Source organism: Colias eurytheme, chromosome 28 (assembly GCF_061535395.1).
Source record: "Colias eurytheme isolate Ceu_HAF_F1 chromosome 28, ilColEury1 Martin Lab GWU primary, whole genome shotgun sequence".
In the NCBI taxonomy this organism is placed as follows: Eukaryota; Metazoa; Arthropoda; class Insecta; order Lepidoptera; family Pieridae; genus Colias; species Colias eurytheme.
In genome coordinates this window covers 252649-270097 of record NC_143007.1, presented here as the reverse complement: position 1 = coordinate 270097, position 17449 = coordinate 252649, and the positions used below count along the sequence as shown (strand labels likewise).

The window sequence follows — 17449 nt, the reverse complement described above, 5'->3', positions numbered from 1 at the left end:
TTTTGATAATTTATTATAAACCGCTCAAGATTAAGATAATTCATCATTCTTGCTTAAAATGAGTTCCTGTAATGCCTGTCACCGTGTTATTAGTATTACCGAGAGGTTATCATGTTCACTTTGCTCGCAATGTTACCACTTCGCCTGTGTGAATTTTACGAAAGAAAACTTTACGAAAATGTCCAGCAAAAATAGAGCGTCTTGGAAATGTCCGGAGTGTAAGGTGACTAAGAGGAAAGGGGATATTAGTGATACCCCAGTCAAAGATTCGGGTGACACGGTTACAAATTTCGGGAATAAAGATGATGTAATTTCTATTGATACCTTTAATGAACGTATTTTACTGTTTGAGTCTACAATTTTGACTAGAATGGAGACATTGCTTACAGAATCTTTTGAATCAAGGTTAAAGACTGAATTTGAAACAATCCGCAATGATGTTAAGTTAATTCCAGAACTAGCAAAATCGGTCGAGTTCTTTTCATCAAAATATGACGAAGTTTATAAAGAACTACAAGAAGCGAAATCTGAATTATCGGAACTTCGTCGTGAGAATGTCCAGCTTCGTGAAAATATGAAGCATTTGACTTATAAAGTTGATCAAGTGGAACTCCGAGCACGTGAGAATAATATCGAAATTCAGTGCTTACCAGAACACACCAATGAAAACTTGGTTAATACTGTGATGCAGCTGGCAAAGATTACTTCGTGTCCTTTAATCGAGAAGGATATAATCTCCTGCACACGAGTGCAAAAAGTAAACCCTAAATCGAACAGGCCGAAATCGGTTATTGTTAAGTTCTCCTCGACACGTCTACGTGATTCTATTCTGGCTTCATATTTTACATTCAACAAAACAAATTCAAGCGACAAACTGAATAGTGCACATCTCGGAATTGGAGGAGAAAAGCAGCCAGTTTATGTGATGGAGCACCTGTCTTCTTACGTCCGAGAACTTCACGCTCAAGCCCGTATCCTCAAGAAAGAAGGAGTGTGTAAATACGTTTGGGCTCGCAATGGCCGTGTTATGGTTAGAAGGAGCGATTCTTCACCGGCTGTGTGGGTTAAAAATGCGGACGTTTTAAGTAAGTTCAAAGTGCTAGGTTAAAATTTTGGTGTTCTGTTTATATCTATTTTTAAATGTCTTTTAAAATACTCACAATGAATTCGTTGAATATTTATTATCAGAACTCTAGAAGTATCCGGGGTAAATTACTCGAGTTAAAACTGTCGAGTTCCGCATGTACATATGATTTAATAATTCTCACAGAAACATGGCTTAACGATAGTGTTTTCGATGCTGAAATTCTTAATGATAGGTACCAAATCTTCAGACGGGACCGATCCACTACTATTAGTCGCAAAAACGACGGTGGTGGAGTGCTTATTGCCGTTTCTAAACAAATTAAAGCTTCCCGCATCTATTCTTTTGAAAGTGAGATCGAAGATTTGTGGATAAAGATATCTACTAATCACAATAATACCAGTAAAAGTCTTTTTATATGCGCCGTTTATTTACCACCACCATTGACGCTTCTTCAACTGGAATCCGAATTAGTTTCAATGAGTAAAGCTTTTGCAAACATGGGGGACAGTAATGTCTTAATCGTCGGTGATTTTAACACGAGTAAACTTGTATGGGACATACCCTCCACTCAACCTGAACACCACTCAATGACATCGCTTAGGGCGGATTCTAATTTGATGTCTAGTTGCTTGAATGATTTTTTAGCATTATACAACTTGCGGCAGTATAATGCAGTTTTAAACTCTGATGATAAAATTTTGGATTTAGTCCTCAGTAATATTGATTTTGTAAAGACAGAACTAGCTTTATCAGCACTGACTAGGGTAGATTGCTATCATCCGGCTATTAATATTTCAGTAGACTTTCCAATTCATAAAATTTTTAAAAAGGAATAGAATAGTGAAACTTAATTTCATGAAGGCTGATTATGAAATTATTAAAAGTAAACTTTATGAAATTAACTGGAATGCAGAATTAGCCACCTTGAATAAAGTAGACGACATGGTAGAAAAATTTTACTCCATTATTAATCATATTATTGAGGACAATGTTCCCAAAAAACATACGGACAAAAATTGTTTGTATCCTATTTGGTATGGCAAAAATTTAATAAAACTTATAAAAGAAAAAGAAAAAATAAGAAAAAAATATATTAAATATAAAAATCCGATGGATAAACTGGAGTTCAACTTAGCGAGAACTCGATGTCATAATGAGATTAAACTAAGCTACCAAAGATATCTTAAAAACGTTGAAGTTTCTATAAGTGATAATAATATAAAGGCATTTTGGTCGTATATATCCGCTAAAAGAAATTCGAAAGGTACAATACCTGAGGAAATGCTTCTAAATAATGTTGCTTATTCTTCTCCTGCAGATATATGCAGTGCCTTTGTTCAACACTTTTCGTCCGTGTATACCAAAAGTAATTCGATTAATTTAGTTCCGCCTATAGATGAATCTTCTCCTTGCAATAATATTTTGGATAGAATTGTATTAGATAACGCCTCAGTGGTAAAATCTTTAAAAAAATTAAATATTAATAAGAGCGCTGGACCCGATGGTATCCCCCCTGTTTTCGTTTCTCGTTGTGCTGATTGCCTTTCAGTGCCATTGAACATAATATATAATAAATCTTTAAACAGCGGTTATTTTCCCTCACAGTGGAGGAAATCTAATGTAGTCCCTATTCCTAAAAGCGGCGAAGCTAGAGATATACAAAACTACAGACCCATTTCACTGTTATCTGTGTTTGCAAAATGTTTTGAATCGCTGATATACCCACATTTAACATACCACTTAAAGTCCCACTTAATACCTGAGCAACATGGTTTCCGTGGCGGGATGTCTACCTTAACTAATCTGGTCACTTACACTGATGATTTGTGTGATATTATCGATAGTGGCCAAGAAATAGATGCAATATATATGGATTTCAGTAAGGCGTTCGATAAGGTGGATCATTCGCTGCTACTTAGAAAGTTGTCAAGGGTTGGTGTTCATGGTGTAATGTTAAAGTGGTTTGCAACTTACTTAGACAATAGAACGTCAAAAGTTACGGTTAATGGCTATGAATCGCAGCCATTTGTAGCTACTTCGGGTGTTCCTCAGGGCTCGCACTTGGGGCCTATTTTGTTTTTAATTTTTATTAACGATTTGTCCAATGAAATTAATTACTCAAAATTTATACTTTTCGCGGATGACCTTAAAATATTCAAAAATATAAATAATTCAGAGGATGCTAAATTTCTTCAAGACGATCTAAATAGAATTTCAGTATGGACAGTTTCTAATAAGCTACCGTTAAATATAAATAAATGCAAATTTATAAAATTTTCCAAAAAGTTACAGCCACACTCATCTTCGTATTCCTTAAATAATACCACCCTTGAGGAGATACCCCAGGTGCGAGACTTAGGAGTAACATTCGATAAAAAACTAGGTTTTATTCATCATATTAATAATATAGTTACGAAATCTCTAAAACTTCTTGGATTTATATGGAGGAATTGCAAAATGTTTAAAAGTGTTTTACCCTTAAAAATTGTATACTGTTCATTAGTTAGATCTCTCTTGGAATATTGTTCACCAGTCTGGAATCCATCTTATCGATGTCATATAAAGAGACTTGAGTCTGTCCAGAAAAAATTTCTTTATCTACTTACTGTTCATCAACAAAAACTTAAATCTTTAAAATCATACGACCTCAGATTAAACTTTTTTAAAATGGAAAGTCTTAAACATCGGAGATGGATGGCAGATCAAATGTTGTTATACAAAATTGTTACTAATTCGTACATTTGTCCTAATCTTCTTTCAAAAATTAATATAGCTGTTCCGAGGAGATACTCTAGGAAAACCAATGTATTTTTTGTCAAAAGATATAGAACCGATTTAGGCTTCAACAGTGTCATTGCTAGAGTTTGTCGGGAACATAATAGATTATTCAATAGTACAAAAGTTGACATCAACTTCCTTAGTTTGTTTGCATATAAAAACGTTTTACATAAAAATTATACTGATAAGAATAATGTTTTCTGATTAGAATTTACAGTACGATTAGAAGCTATAATTTGATACAATTCAACTCAAAAACGCATGTTGTATTTGCCTGTAATTGGATCTACATCTTGCTATGCATGCTAATTATGTCACATACTCAAAATATATTATAAATATAAGATGTACATCTGTTGGCAAATCAAATAAATAAAATAAATAAATAAAATAAATAAACTTCACGGTATCACAGATTAGTGAATAGTAAGGTAAGTATAGTTCGATTCAAACTTAATGGCGGTTCGAAATTTAGATGCAAGTGCAGGTGCGAGTGCGCACTAATATCTAAAATTGTTTTCTGCGCATCGGACGGTAAGTACGATGTTCCGAGCCGCCATAAGTTTGAATCGTACTGTACTATGTGTGCAGAACATAAAGTTTTGAACTCTGCTGTATACTTAGTAACATGAAGATTGCGGAATATTTTTTCCAAACTTATGAAATTAACAAAGCCAGTGTCAACTTTGCAATGTTTCCTTTATTCATTTTCTACCTGGTTATTTCTTATGTGACCATTATCTGTATTAAATATATTTGAATCAATACAAAATAGCTTTGATTTATATTCAGGCTCTAATCTTTATCAAAACTTGTAAAACAACCGTAAACTTTCGAATTGACTACTTCTCTGTGTATTTTATTAAACATGTAAGTACAATGAACGTAATCTATTTATGTACCTACATATAAATATATTTTATTTTTTGGATGATATACAGTATGTGATGTACCTTTTGGAAATAAAGCTTGTATTTTATTTACCTATTTGTGTTTCATTTCAATTCCCTTTCTTGATAAAATGAATTTAAGATTTAATTTTAACTAACAATTTATGAAAAGTGTTAAACTGTATAATTAAATATTAGTTGGAAATTTGGCCAAGTGCCAAAAAATCCGTGTTATCCTTTAGATCGGTTATTGGTTATTAACACAATTAAAAACATATTAACATTTTGATATCAACGCCATCTAGTTCGTACTTAAAAAAACATTGCAATTCAAATTGTGGAAGTTACAATTAGTAACTCTACCCATAATAATATTATCTTTATTGACTCTAGAATTCAATAAGTTCACCCAGCAAAAGTCGATCCTAAAAAACCATAATTCATTATTAATTAATATCCCTTATATTAATTTTAATTTATTTAAAGTGCCTTTAAAAATATAATAATAACAATATTGCACGCCTCATAAGCGAAGCGTTGAGGTGGGTACTACTGTCACTTCGCGCAAAACATCTGATTTTTCAAACTTAAAATGTCTTTATAAACTAATATAGTGATTCCAAGTGATTCTTATGTCGACGAAATCCCATGAAAACCTAGGTTTATTTTATGTATTTAATTTATGAATTAACATTATTAAGATATTTCTTTCATTTATAAAAGAGTGATTATTCAATACAGAAGTCACTCTTACAAAAATATACTTTTGATTCTTGGACATGCTTATGTTTCCTCTCAAATCTCGAACTCTACGCATTCCGATGTTATAAAATATCAAAAAAATACCGATACAGAAAGACATACTGACATCTAGTGACAAATCTTGTAAACGGTTGTACATATTGTGTGTTTTCAATTTATTTTTATTAATTCCTTTCAATATTTTAATGCTTTTCAACAGATGGTTTTTGAACTGATTTTCTGTATTGGTTTGTTACCTCAAAACTTTCGATCAGATGAACCGTTTTTGACGATTCTTTTTTAGGGTTCCGTAGCCAAAATGGCAAAAACGGAACCCTTATAGTTTCGTCATGTCCGTCTGTCCGTCTGTCCGTCTGTCCGTCTGTCACAGCCGATTTACTCGGAAACTATAAGTACTACAGTGATGAAATTTGATGGGAATATGTGTTGTATGAACCGCTACAAAAATATGACACTAAATAGTAAAAAAAAGAATTGGGGGTGGGGCCCCCCATACATGTAACTGAGGGATGAAATTTTTTTTTTCGATGTACATACCCGTGTGGGGTATCAATGGAAAGGTCTTTTAAAATGATATAAAGTTTTCTAAAAAACATTTTTCTTAAAGTGAACGGTTTTTGAGATATCAGCTCTCAAAGTCGTAAAAAGTATGTCCCCCCCCCTCTATTTTTATAACTACGGGGTATAAAATTCTAAAAAAAATAGAGGTGATGCATGCTAATTAACTCTTTCAACGATTTTTGGTTTGATCAAAGTATCTCTTATAGTTTTTGAGATAGGTTGATTTAACTGTAATTTATTATATTTGCTGCTACGGAACCCTTTGTGCGCGAGCCCGACTCGCACTTGGCCGGTTTTTTATTTATTTGAAAACTAGTGCCTTCCGGTTGTTAGTTTTTGTTAAAAAAAAATAAACATTGCATATGTACCACGGGTGAAGCCGGGGAAGATAGTGAAATATTTATTTATGCTTAGTTTAAAACGTGGTAAAGCGAAGTAATTTAGGCTATACTCTACAATTACCATGTTAAGAATAAAATATTATTCACACGTGAATTTGCTTTTATGCATTTTGTAAGCTCTTTTTTTATTCACTACTTTTACATTAAATGTATTAAATGTTTTTCAATGGAAATAAAATGTCTTACATAAAAATTACTAAAAATAAATGAAAAACTATTTTCTCATCTCTCTATGTTTGCTCTACTATCCGATCCTATCCTACTAATAATAAAGTTTGTGAGGATGGATGTATGTGTATACTTGATACTCTTTCAAGCAAATACTACTGAACCGATTACAATGAAATTTAGCACACATGTAGAGGGTAACTTGGATTAACACATAGGCAAAGATTTATCCCGGAAATCCCACGGGAACGGGAACTATGTGGGTTTTTCTTTGAAAACGCGGGTAAAGCCGTGGGCGGAAAGCTAGTAGTCCATATTTTGTAAGCTCTTTTTTATTGACTACTTTTACATTAAATGTTGTATTAAATGTTCATCAACGGAAAAAAAATGTCTTTAATAAAAAATAAATTAAAAACAATTTTCTAATCTCTCTATGTTTGCTCTACAAGATATACAATGTTTAATAATTCAGAAACAAACAATTATTAAGATGAACTACATATTGAAAGCCAGTTGTAAGTGTTTGTTTCCTTTGTTAGTTCATAATATTATATTCGGATAAGGTTTAAAATAAAACACAAACATTCACACAATATAATTTAATACATAAAATACTTAAAACGGATAGTTAGGGTCATTGGCCCACTGGGGTATGACTGTCAATCTGTAGTTACTGTCGAAAGTTTTTAGCACTTCTTTGTCATGCTTTGTTAGCCTGAAGTCGAATATGTTGATGTTTTCTTCAATTCTCTTTGGATTCACGGACTTTGGGATCGGTACAGCGCCTAGTTCGAACTGAAATAGAAATTATTTTGATTATTAGGATGCTTTTCCACCAGAGATGTGCGAATATGCGTTGTGTATGTTTGTAAAGAACCAATTCACCTGTTATGTGCTGACGAGGCGACGTAAATAAAGCGACAGGATTGGTTCTTTACTAACACATTTATTTATTATTAACTTGTAATATTACATTAAATTCTGTAATTGTTTCAATTTCATTCAACCTCAATAAAAATAACTTATCGCGTATTCGCGTGTGCCCTAATGTTCATTCCCTACCTGTGTACATGGTGAATTTATTATACATTTTGTTTCTCATAATGAATATCTATTATCACAAAAACAATATTATGTGCGTGTACTAGTGTACACACGTAAGAAGTGAAACTTCTTTATGACCTTATTTTTCAAAAAATAATTTACTATATGCAACTTTACACAAATACGTCGAATCACGCGTGGTAGGGATAAGAAAAAGATGGCGCGTAACGGAAAAAGTCACGCGTAACGAAAAAATGTTACACTAAAACGTTTTTTTCCAACCCCGATAAAGAAGTTTCACTTCAAAAAAATACATCAAAATCCGTCTAGTATTTGGTATTATAGAAAAAAATGAATTGTTGAACTAGAATCACAGATAGAGTCGAGATCAAAAATGCGATTTCGAACCCATCTCTTGATCTATTTTTTTTAACTTACCAAATATCTCAGCACAACTTGCGGCACGGTCTTATTATACTTCTTGGCGATATCCACCAGGGCCGGATCGTCGACTCGTGGCGGGGGGGCGCCGGGCCGCGCCTTGCTCGGGAACAGGGCCCCGAAGGGAGTGTAGCCCATAACGGTAATACCGTGTTGTTTGCAGTATGCGAGGAGCTCTGGTTGTTGGAGGTTGAGGTGCAGCTAGAATATAATAATATTATTTAACTAATTATAAATTTCTTCTTAAGCGTTGCATTCGGGTAAATCGAGCAGATGATATTATGTAAATTGATTATAGTCTGGTACAGACTATAATTTAATACAAATTTAATACTGCGCTCTTTTGGCGACAAATTAACAAACATCCATCCTCACAAAGTTAATGAAATGTGTAGGATAGAAAATTACCTACCTAACTACTTGAATAAATAATAAGCAATAGATAATGTTTATTTGCAAATAAACCATTTATTTATTTAATTTAGAAACAAATTTTGGGAAATAACATTGCAAAAACACTATCTGGATACTTTTCTAGGTACTTTACAACATTTTTCTATTACTTCTTTTCATTTAGTTGTACTATTTTTCCTCAGAAAACAAATTCTCGCGTATACAAAGTAACAGAATAAGATGGTACATAATATATTTGTAAATAAAGAAAGTAGACTTGTTACATATGAATTAATATAGGACCTAAAACATAAATCTACCAACCTCAATCTGCAGCACAGACGGCACAACACCGGTCTCATTGATCAGCCTTTCTATCTGTGTGATATTAAAGTTGGACACACCAATCGAGTGCGTGAGGCCCTGCGCGCGCGCGTCGATCAACGCACGCCACGTGTCTAGATAGTCTGTGTTGTCTGGTGTGTTGTTAGCCTATAGAGGTAGGATATTTTATTTATAGTAAATACACACCTGGGATAAGGATATTTTAGTTTTTAGATTACAAGTAAATAAATATTTTAATTAGGTGTGGAGAAATACAATTACATGTGGTTCGTGGACGTCAAACAACATACATAGGTACTATATATAAAATCTGTGCACAGGTGATTAGAATGCTAGCTTTATGCTCACGGCTACGGTTGCTTTATGTAAAACCTCATTAAATATTTACCAAAACTGAAAACAGTATTCTATTAACTGAGTCTTCCTCTTGAATCACTCTCGGGTGACTCATGGACAGAAGTGTTTCAAAGTACACAGAATGGCTTTGATCAGGTTTGTGAGTGGCTTAAATGTAATGTTTTAACGCTAAATGTGGATAAGACTAAATATATTGCCTTTGCGCCAAAAAAAAATCTTCTTCCTCCTGCAAGTTACAACATTACCTCACATATATGCACACCTATGACTTACCGAACCTGCTCTTGTCCTTCTATACAAAGAACTGACTCTATCAAATATCTTGGTGTTTACTTGGATCAAACTCTCACATTTAAGCCTCACATTGAAATTTTAGTCACACGGATTCGCAAACTGATATATATATTTAAAATATTGAGACATATTGCTGATTTTCGGACAATAAAAATGGTTTACTCAGCTCTATGCCATTCAGTCATTAATTACTGTATTAGCTCCTGGGGAGGCGCTTGCAAGGTACACCTCATAGAAGCTGAAAGAGCACAAAGAGCCATACTCAGAGTAGGGGCTGGTTTACCATTTCGCTATCCTACCTGCGAACTATACAAACGTTGGGATGTCCTAACTGTCAGACAGACTTTTATCTTATCTGTTATAATAAGGCAACATGCACAAATAAAATATGATCCGAATTTCAATAGGGACAAGCGTAGAAAAGATATTATATGTAAAAACAACTCTTTTAATACATGTCTGTCACATAGATTTTACTATTATCTTGGGGCATTTTTATACAATAAAATCAATAAGTCTATTTCAATATACTCCCTTAGTACATCAAGGTGTAAGACGTCGGTATGTAAATGGCTGAAAAAATTAGACTATCAAACATCAGAAAATTTTATTCATACAATTCGGTAAGTAGAGAAACTGAATCATACATACGCTATCGCAATAACTCATCCACACCTACCCTCAATCACACATATACGCGCTCACACACGCAACACGCACGCACACACACACACACACGCACTCACATACGCATACACAAACACACATACACAAACACTCACATTATACACTAAGTATATCAATTCATTTTAACTCTTCACCTCATCTATAATAATTTATAATATATCCATTGGTAATTTTTCGATATTAATTTTTAATTTAACTTTAATCACAATTAATTATTATTTCTCCTTTAATGTTCACGTTCATTGTTTATCTGATAGATGTGATTGTTAATGCTTGGGGGCCTGGTGACCCGTAACTCAAGTATTTTATACTTATCGCGGGCACCAGTCTCTCACAAATGTTAGTGTTAAGATATATAGATTAACAATGTATGTGTTGATTGTGCATTTGTGATGAGAAAATAAATAAATTTAATTTAATTTAATTTAATTTAATCTATAAAAAACACATCAATAATTGCTCAATTTTAAAGATAAAGCAAACAGACACACAGACGGCGGAAAAGTAATTTCTATCATTGAAACTTACTGCAATCATAATAATCGATTAAAATATATAAGGTGTGCTTTTATTAGAACTCTATGTAAATGATAGAGCAGTCGATTATCAGTTTATTCTTTTAAACATTTTAAAAGAGAAAAAATACATTATAAATATATGTAATGGATGTATCAATAGGTATAAATATACAAGATACCTTTTATATCTTTAGAATATTATGATTTATAACCACCACACGACCAAAGTCACAGTCAACAACTAGTACTTACATAAGTTCCAACAGGGAAATGAATAAGGTACAAATCCACAAAGTCCATGTTCAGCTTCATGAGAGAGGCTTTGAGAGCTTCTGGCACCTTCTCTTTGGCATGCTGGTCGTTCCAGAGCTGAAATATGATATAATTTATATATGTTATAATAAATTATTTATTAATAAGCCGTAGTATTATTTATTACTAATTTTAAGCCTCGTAAATATATTTAAGTATTAAAAATCCCTTCTCGATGCAGCACCAAATATTTTATTACCTAACTTTTCCCAATAGCTTTTGGACTCAGCCATTATTCTCGAATGTATTTATTTTTAAATGAAACAAAATCAAAAAGCTCACCTTTGTAGTAACAAAAATATCTTCTCTCAAAATTACTCCCTCGTCTATTTTCTTCTGAATCGCGCGGCCAACCTGAAAAACAATTAAATTTAAAAAATAAGCAGTTAATACATTTCGCTCAGTTTAACTGAAAGATACTCTACCTAAAGTTATCCCTACTAATATTATAAATGCGAAAGTAACTCTGTCTGTCTGTCTGTTACTCAATCACGCCTAAAGTACTGAACCAATTTGCATGAAATTTGGTATGGAGATATTTTGATACCCGAGAAAGGACATAGGCTACCTTTTATTGTGAAATATGTACTACGGGCGAAGCCGGGGCGGACCGCCTAGTACATATATAAATATTCATGACTAGGTATAATAAAAGTTAATTACGGCGGTATTTACTAAAACTTTAAATTATTAAAAGTTGATTCTAGCTGTTTGTTTATCTTGTCTCCAATGCAGGTGGCCGCGTTTTGATGGAACTTTTCCAAAACTTTTAAAATAAAAAAATGTGTGCGTGTACTAGTGTAAGCACGTAAGAAGTGAAACTTCTTTATGACCTTATTTTTCAAAAAATAATTTACTATATGCAACATTACAGAAATACGTCGAATCACGCGTGGTAGGGATAAGAAAAAGATGGCGCGGAACGGAAAAATGTCACGCGTAACGAAAAAATGTTACACTAAATTTTTTTCCAATCCCGATAAAGAAGTTTCACTTCAAAAATAAAATAATAAATAAAAAATTATATGCATAATGTAATAGGCATTTAAATCATATAGGATGTAGATACCTGCTCAAAAATATATTTTATGTCAATATGTATAATTATAAATAACTTAGCAACCGGTAATGTATCCAAAAATATAATAAACATTAAAACTAATGTGATAAAAATTGTATAAATAACAATATGTTTGCCAAAAACGTATAATTTAGTCACATTACTCATCCTGAACATGAAAATTTTAATTCGTCAGCCGCGAATAAAGTGCTTTAAATTATTAACTTCCGATATTATTACTCAACCAATAAATAATCAAGGTCATTAAATCGACGGACGCTGCAAATGTGTAACTATTTTTCTTATTATCTTCTAAATACAAAAACAAATACATATTATGTAACTACTTTATTCTGCAAGAGCTTCCAAAATTCTTACAATCTGTAGGTACCCTAGGTAGGTATAATGTTTCACCAAAGAAAACCAAGAGACCAAAAACTTCAATTTCGTGCCAAACGGTGTTTCGCGGGTTTGTATCCCGCCTATCCCGCCCGTGATCGATTTTTTTCTATTCTTATAAAATTGATATTTGTAAATCATTTGAATGCTATAAAACTCAAATATAAAATTCATAAAAGTAATGACCTGTGGTTCAGTATCATACAAGGCAGCTGTATCGATGTGTCTGTAGCCGGCGTCGATCGCTTCCTCTACCGCTTTCTCCACTGAATTATCTTCCACTTGAACAAAACCACCCTGAAATTTCAATAATATGTATTAAGAAACGAATATCGTTGATAGTTTGCTTTGGAAGAATTTGTATGTAAGGTTGTTGCAGCCAATTGGTTAAAAAAGTCGTTTCATTAATAGCCTAGGCTCTTAAACAACCTAAATGATATCCAGCAAGTATCCAGCCATTAGGTAAGACAAACACGGCTTATAATCGAAGAAAATCTAATAAAACGGTTGAATAAAGAGCCTAGAGTGTGACTGGGAAATAATACCTATCTAAACTTAATTTTACAGTATGTACGAAACTACATCGTATAATTAATTATTGATTAGTTTTAATTTTACTTACCTTTTGATCTAGACCGAGCCACGTGCCTAGACCAAAAGTAGGCATTATCCATCCATCGTTGAGATTCAACACGGGAGCTTTCCCTGCAGTTTGACCGGCAATCTGTAACAAATACAAAATTGTATTACAAATACAAATTGTATTACAATTACAAAATTGTATTACAATTACAAAATTGTATTACAATTACAAAATTGTATTACAAATACAAAATTGTATCAAAAATACAACACAAATGTGAAATTTTGTTTTATTTCTCCATCCATCGTAATTTTGACATGATTTTAGAAGTGCAACTACAGAATTTCTGCTCTTTTCTGTAGAAACTGCTTTCGTAACCGGTGGTAAATGGTAAAGATATGTTATGACGATTCAAAAGTGCTTTAGAAGAAGTCTAATTGAATAAATACATGTTTGAGTTTGATATCGAATTGTGCCAATTGTTATAATTTTAAACAATAGCAAATGGTGAAATAGTTTCTCAATACAAATATTATAGAGCTAACGTGCTTTGCATTTTTTTTTCATTAATTTACAAGCTATGTCCTACCAATCCCCTAAGTATTGAAAAGGACGGAATTCCCCGCGTAAATCAAACCCATAAAGTTTTCAAATAACCAAAGTTTTTGCCTGTAGTTCTGTATCAGCTAGTAACAATAAAACCTTGTTACAAACTACACATCTTCTACAAACTGCTCACGAAAATTTCGCAACTAAATTAACAAATACTAAGGTTGGCATCTGGAATTGAGGTGTGACAAGTTTGACCTTTTGTGTTATTATTGTATTGTTATTATAAATGTGATATGAACCGCGACTGTTTGTTAATATAGGTACTTATTTTGTATAAATTTATATTCAAAGGTACTTAGCAATAAAATATTAATGAACAAATTAATGAGTGATCCTTTTAACTTCGCTAAAGGATGAAACTTATTACATAATAATATCATCAAAGCTTTTGTTGATAAAAAATATAAATGATATAATTTAAATTAAAAATGAGAATTCTTTACTTAATCTCATCACTATAAATTATGAATAAAATATGATAAAATAAAGATATCACGGATAATTTAATACTACTACTTGTGAAAATGTACATATTTATCTCTTCTATAAAGCTGAAGAGTTTGTTTGTTTGTTTGAACGCGCTAATCTCAGGAACTACTCGTCCGATTTGAAAAATTATTTTCCCTGTTAGATAGTCCATTCATCGAGGAAAGCTATAGGCTATATATCATCACGCTAAGACCAACAGGAGCGAAGCCACGCAGATGAAACCGCGGTGCGCAGCTAGTAAGTAATAATTGGTTAATGTCGAACGCGTATCAAATCGCGATCGCAGCCTAGTAACTAAACTAAGACCATATTGCCAAAAAAATACAATTATAGAAATAGTGTGACATTTAGACATATTTATGGGCTATAATTTTAAAGCTAGCTAAACCGGTGTGTGCCTGATAGTTGAGCATAAAAATATCAGCTCATATTCATTGAAATTAAAATTTTATATGTACCTATATTAAGCATAGAGCAAGTTTAATATTTTAATAGAGCAAATAGGTAATTTAAAAATTAAGATGTTTTAAAAGTACAGCCAGTTTCAGACAATTAAATTGCCATCTAATTGAATAACTACCTAATATACGTTGTGGAAAAAGATTCTACGGAGACAAATTTTCCGCTAGTTCAGATTTCGCTCTATGAAAAGTTAATATCTAGTATAGTATTAGGGTGCACTCACACACATCAGTCACCGTCACGGCACGTCACCGGACAGGATTAAAAAAAAATATGTATCAATAGTTCTAGTATGACTCTGTTCCCACACGACAGTCGCCGGCACGAAATCTATCAGTGACGTCACCGGTCAGGCACGTCAAATAATCTTTCCATACATGTATCATACTTTTATCCCCACTCACCCGGTGCCGTCACGTCTCAGTTCAGTCAGCGTCGTGCTACCGTCAATAATTGCTACATGTTCTCTAGCGTGACACACGTCTAATCACTGACTAACCTGATGTATGTGTTCAATGATTCAGTCAAACCGGCGACGTGACTGACGGACAACATGACGGTGACTGGTGTTTGTGGATACGTACACAAACCGTCACCGATCAGTCATCGGTGACTTGACGGTGACTGATGTGTGTGAGTGCACCCTTATATTTATATTATCTGTGTTAATATACAGTACCTACATATTTAACTTATTAGGCATCCAGTTGTATTGTTTACATAACATATTACTCCATTTATCTGATAGCTAATTTTTATTGTTACGTTTAGAAAAGAGTCGAAATTTTTTATCATAACAGTTTACATTTAAATCAATGTTTAGGAATTACTTTTCATTGTGTTGCCGTAAAACTGCTACTTCGTTTTTAGAAGTGCTTTGAAAGAAGCCTTGTAAATTGATAAATATTTGGGTTTGAGTTAGAAGTACATAATATGTAATTGTCTTTTTAGCTTTGTTTAGTTAAGGAAAAACTTCCACTAAGCATTGGTAATTCCACTACAACTCGCGCACTTAATTACCTATTGTGAGACAAACCATTGTTTTCAAATAATTAGTTTTTAATACGGATATGTTTGTAATGGAATCATTTACATTTTCTGAATAATCTACAAACGAGAACATTAATTTACATTTAATTTACAAATAAGATACAAATAACAAATATATAATATGTAAAGATGCATCTTGATGGTAAATCAGGAACTAGATACTTATCACTACATATACTTACTTAGTATAAAATAAAGTCGCTTTCTCTGTCCCTATGTCCCTTTGTAATCTACGCAACGGATTTTTTTAATAGATAGAGTGATTCAAGAGGAAGGTTTTAGTAGGTATATAATTTATTAGGTTTTAGACAAAGCGGGCGAAGCCGCGGGCGGTAAGCTAGTTATTAAATAAAAGGGAAACGAACTCCATCAAAAACACTTCATTGTTCATATTTTGACTCTACATTATTAATTACAAGTGATAATATCGTGCTTCGATAACCTCGAAGTTCTTAATTTTTTTTAATACAGATTAATCATTAATATTAACTACTTATGCCTCAAGTTCAAAAACATATCTCTACAATAATTAGATTTTATTTTGTTTTGTCACTGTTTCCATAGAATTCATTACCTATTTACTAAATAATTTTCGGACCTCGTAAATTTTAATTTCTGATATATGTATATGTGAATAGCCGCTCAAAATGCAAGAACTACCTGTGAACTATCTAATTATTTCAAAATATCAAGTTCATATTTTCAAAATATATTTTACTTACATGATTTGCCAAACACAAAATAACAACTGTAAACAACAACATTGTGCCAATCACGTTCGTTCTCTGTGAGTCCGCCACAATGACTGGTGATATAGCACAGTATTACCATTATTTCCTACAGTAGTGCGACGAATGTACTTGTGCAGAGAAACGGAGGGGAACTGGCGGGGGTCGGGCGACGCGGGCCGCGTAAAGCAAACACGCTTAGTTTGCTTTACCTAGCGCGAAAGGATGACGCAGTCGTATTTTTTGTGTAATAATTTTATTATACATAGGTACTTACATATTCTATTATGGCGCGCACAAACTGTTCGGTTTACGGATGTAAATCTACATTGAAATCCCAGAAGGAAACAATATTTCAGAAAGATTGTATTAATTGTATCTGTTGAATTAAAATCAAAGCTATGTATATATGTCAGATTGTACATCCCGATGCGAATGCATTACTTAGTTAAATGTTATAATATACAATTAAGAACATCCAAAAATAAAGTGTCCACGTAAATAATATTTAGCAGTGCAATATCTGTAATTATATATTTATGAACAAATAATTACATCAGATTTAATAATCGCAATTATTTTGAATGTACATATGAATAAAGATTTCATCATAATACATATTAATAATCACAATTGTTTTATTTCCCATTTGTTGCAACCCTAGCGTATTTTCGTGTGGCAGCGTCATTACCTACGCTGGCGGCGGCATCGCGCGACATCAAAGGCGATTCCTTACTGTAGGAAATAATGGTAATACTGTGGATATAGCCTGATCTGTCCAACAATTACATCCTGATGAGAATCTTTACCTCAAAGATTAATGATAGAATAGAATTGAAATTTTATATTTTATGTATTTATTTATCCGGTGTAGTGGTTAACGCATGCATACTGTGTTTTCTCTGCTTAAGTGTGTGTAACTATGTAATTTTCTGCTCTTGTAAAATAGAGAATTGGATTGTCTTCAAAATAAAGACAGATTAAATATTATGTTAATTGCATGATACCTATTATTATATTTTTAAATT

General features: G+C 32.8%; 2 protein-coding genes across 2 annotated transcripts; one reads left to right on the top strand and one right to left on the bottom strand.

Moving 5' to 3' along the window:
- The first annotated feature begins 178 nt into the window (after nt 1-178).
- LOC149896404 (uncharacterized) lies at nt 179-1108 on the top strand. Its single transcript, XM_090117416.1, has one exon. It carries the CDS (start codon nt 179-181, stop codon nt 1106-1108), a length of 930 nt encoding a protein of 309 aa, XP_089973542.1.
- Nucleotides 1109-7231: 6123 nt separating this feature from the next.
- Nucleotides 7232-16505, bottom strand: LOC149896403 (aldo-keto reductase AKR2E4-like). The gene is made up of 8 exons (XM_090117508.1): nt 16416-16505; nt 13120-13221; nt 12684-12794; nt 11321-11392; nt 10979-11095; nt 8850-9017; nt 8130-8333; nt 7232-7442 (listed from the first exon to the last, which is right to left on the bottom strand). The coding sequence occupies exons 1-8, from the start codon at nt 16455-16457 to the stop codon at nt 7263-7265; spliced, it is 996 nt and encodes a 331-aa protein (XP_089973634.1). The 5' UTR covers nt 16458-16505; the 3' UTR covers nt 7232-7262.
- Nucleotides 16506-17449: the final 944 nt, after the last annotated feature.

Excerpts from the sequence above, each read along its gene's own strand:
- LOC149896404 (XM_090117416.1), top strand. The coding sequence starts at position 179 with ATGTCCAGCAAAAATAGAGCGTCTTGGAAATGTCCGGAGTGTAAGGTG.
- LOC149896403 (XM_090117508.1), bottom strand. The coding sequence starts at position 16,457 with ATGTTGTTGTTTACAGTTGTTATTTTGTGTTTGGCAAATCAT. Across the intron at positions 11,096-11,320 it reads ATATTTTTGTTACTACAAAG|CTCTGGAACGACCAGCATGC; the intron begins GTGAGCTTTTTG and ends ATCATATTTCAG. Across the intron at positions 9,018-10,978 it reads ATTTCCCTGTTGGAACTTAT|GCTAACAACACACCAGACAA; the intron begins GTAAGTACTAGT and ends CTACCTCTATAG.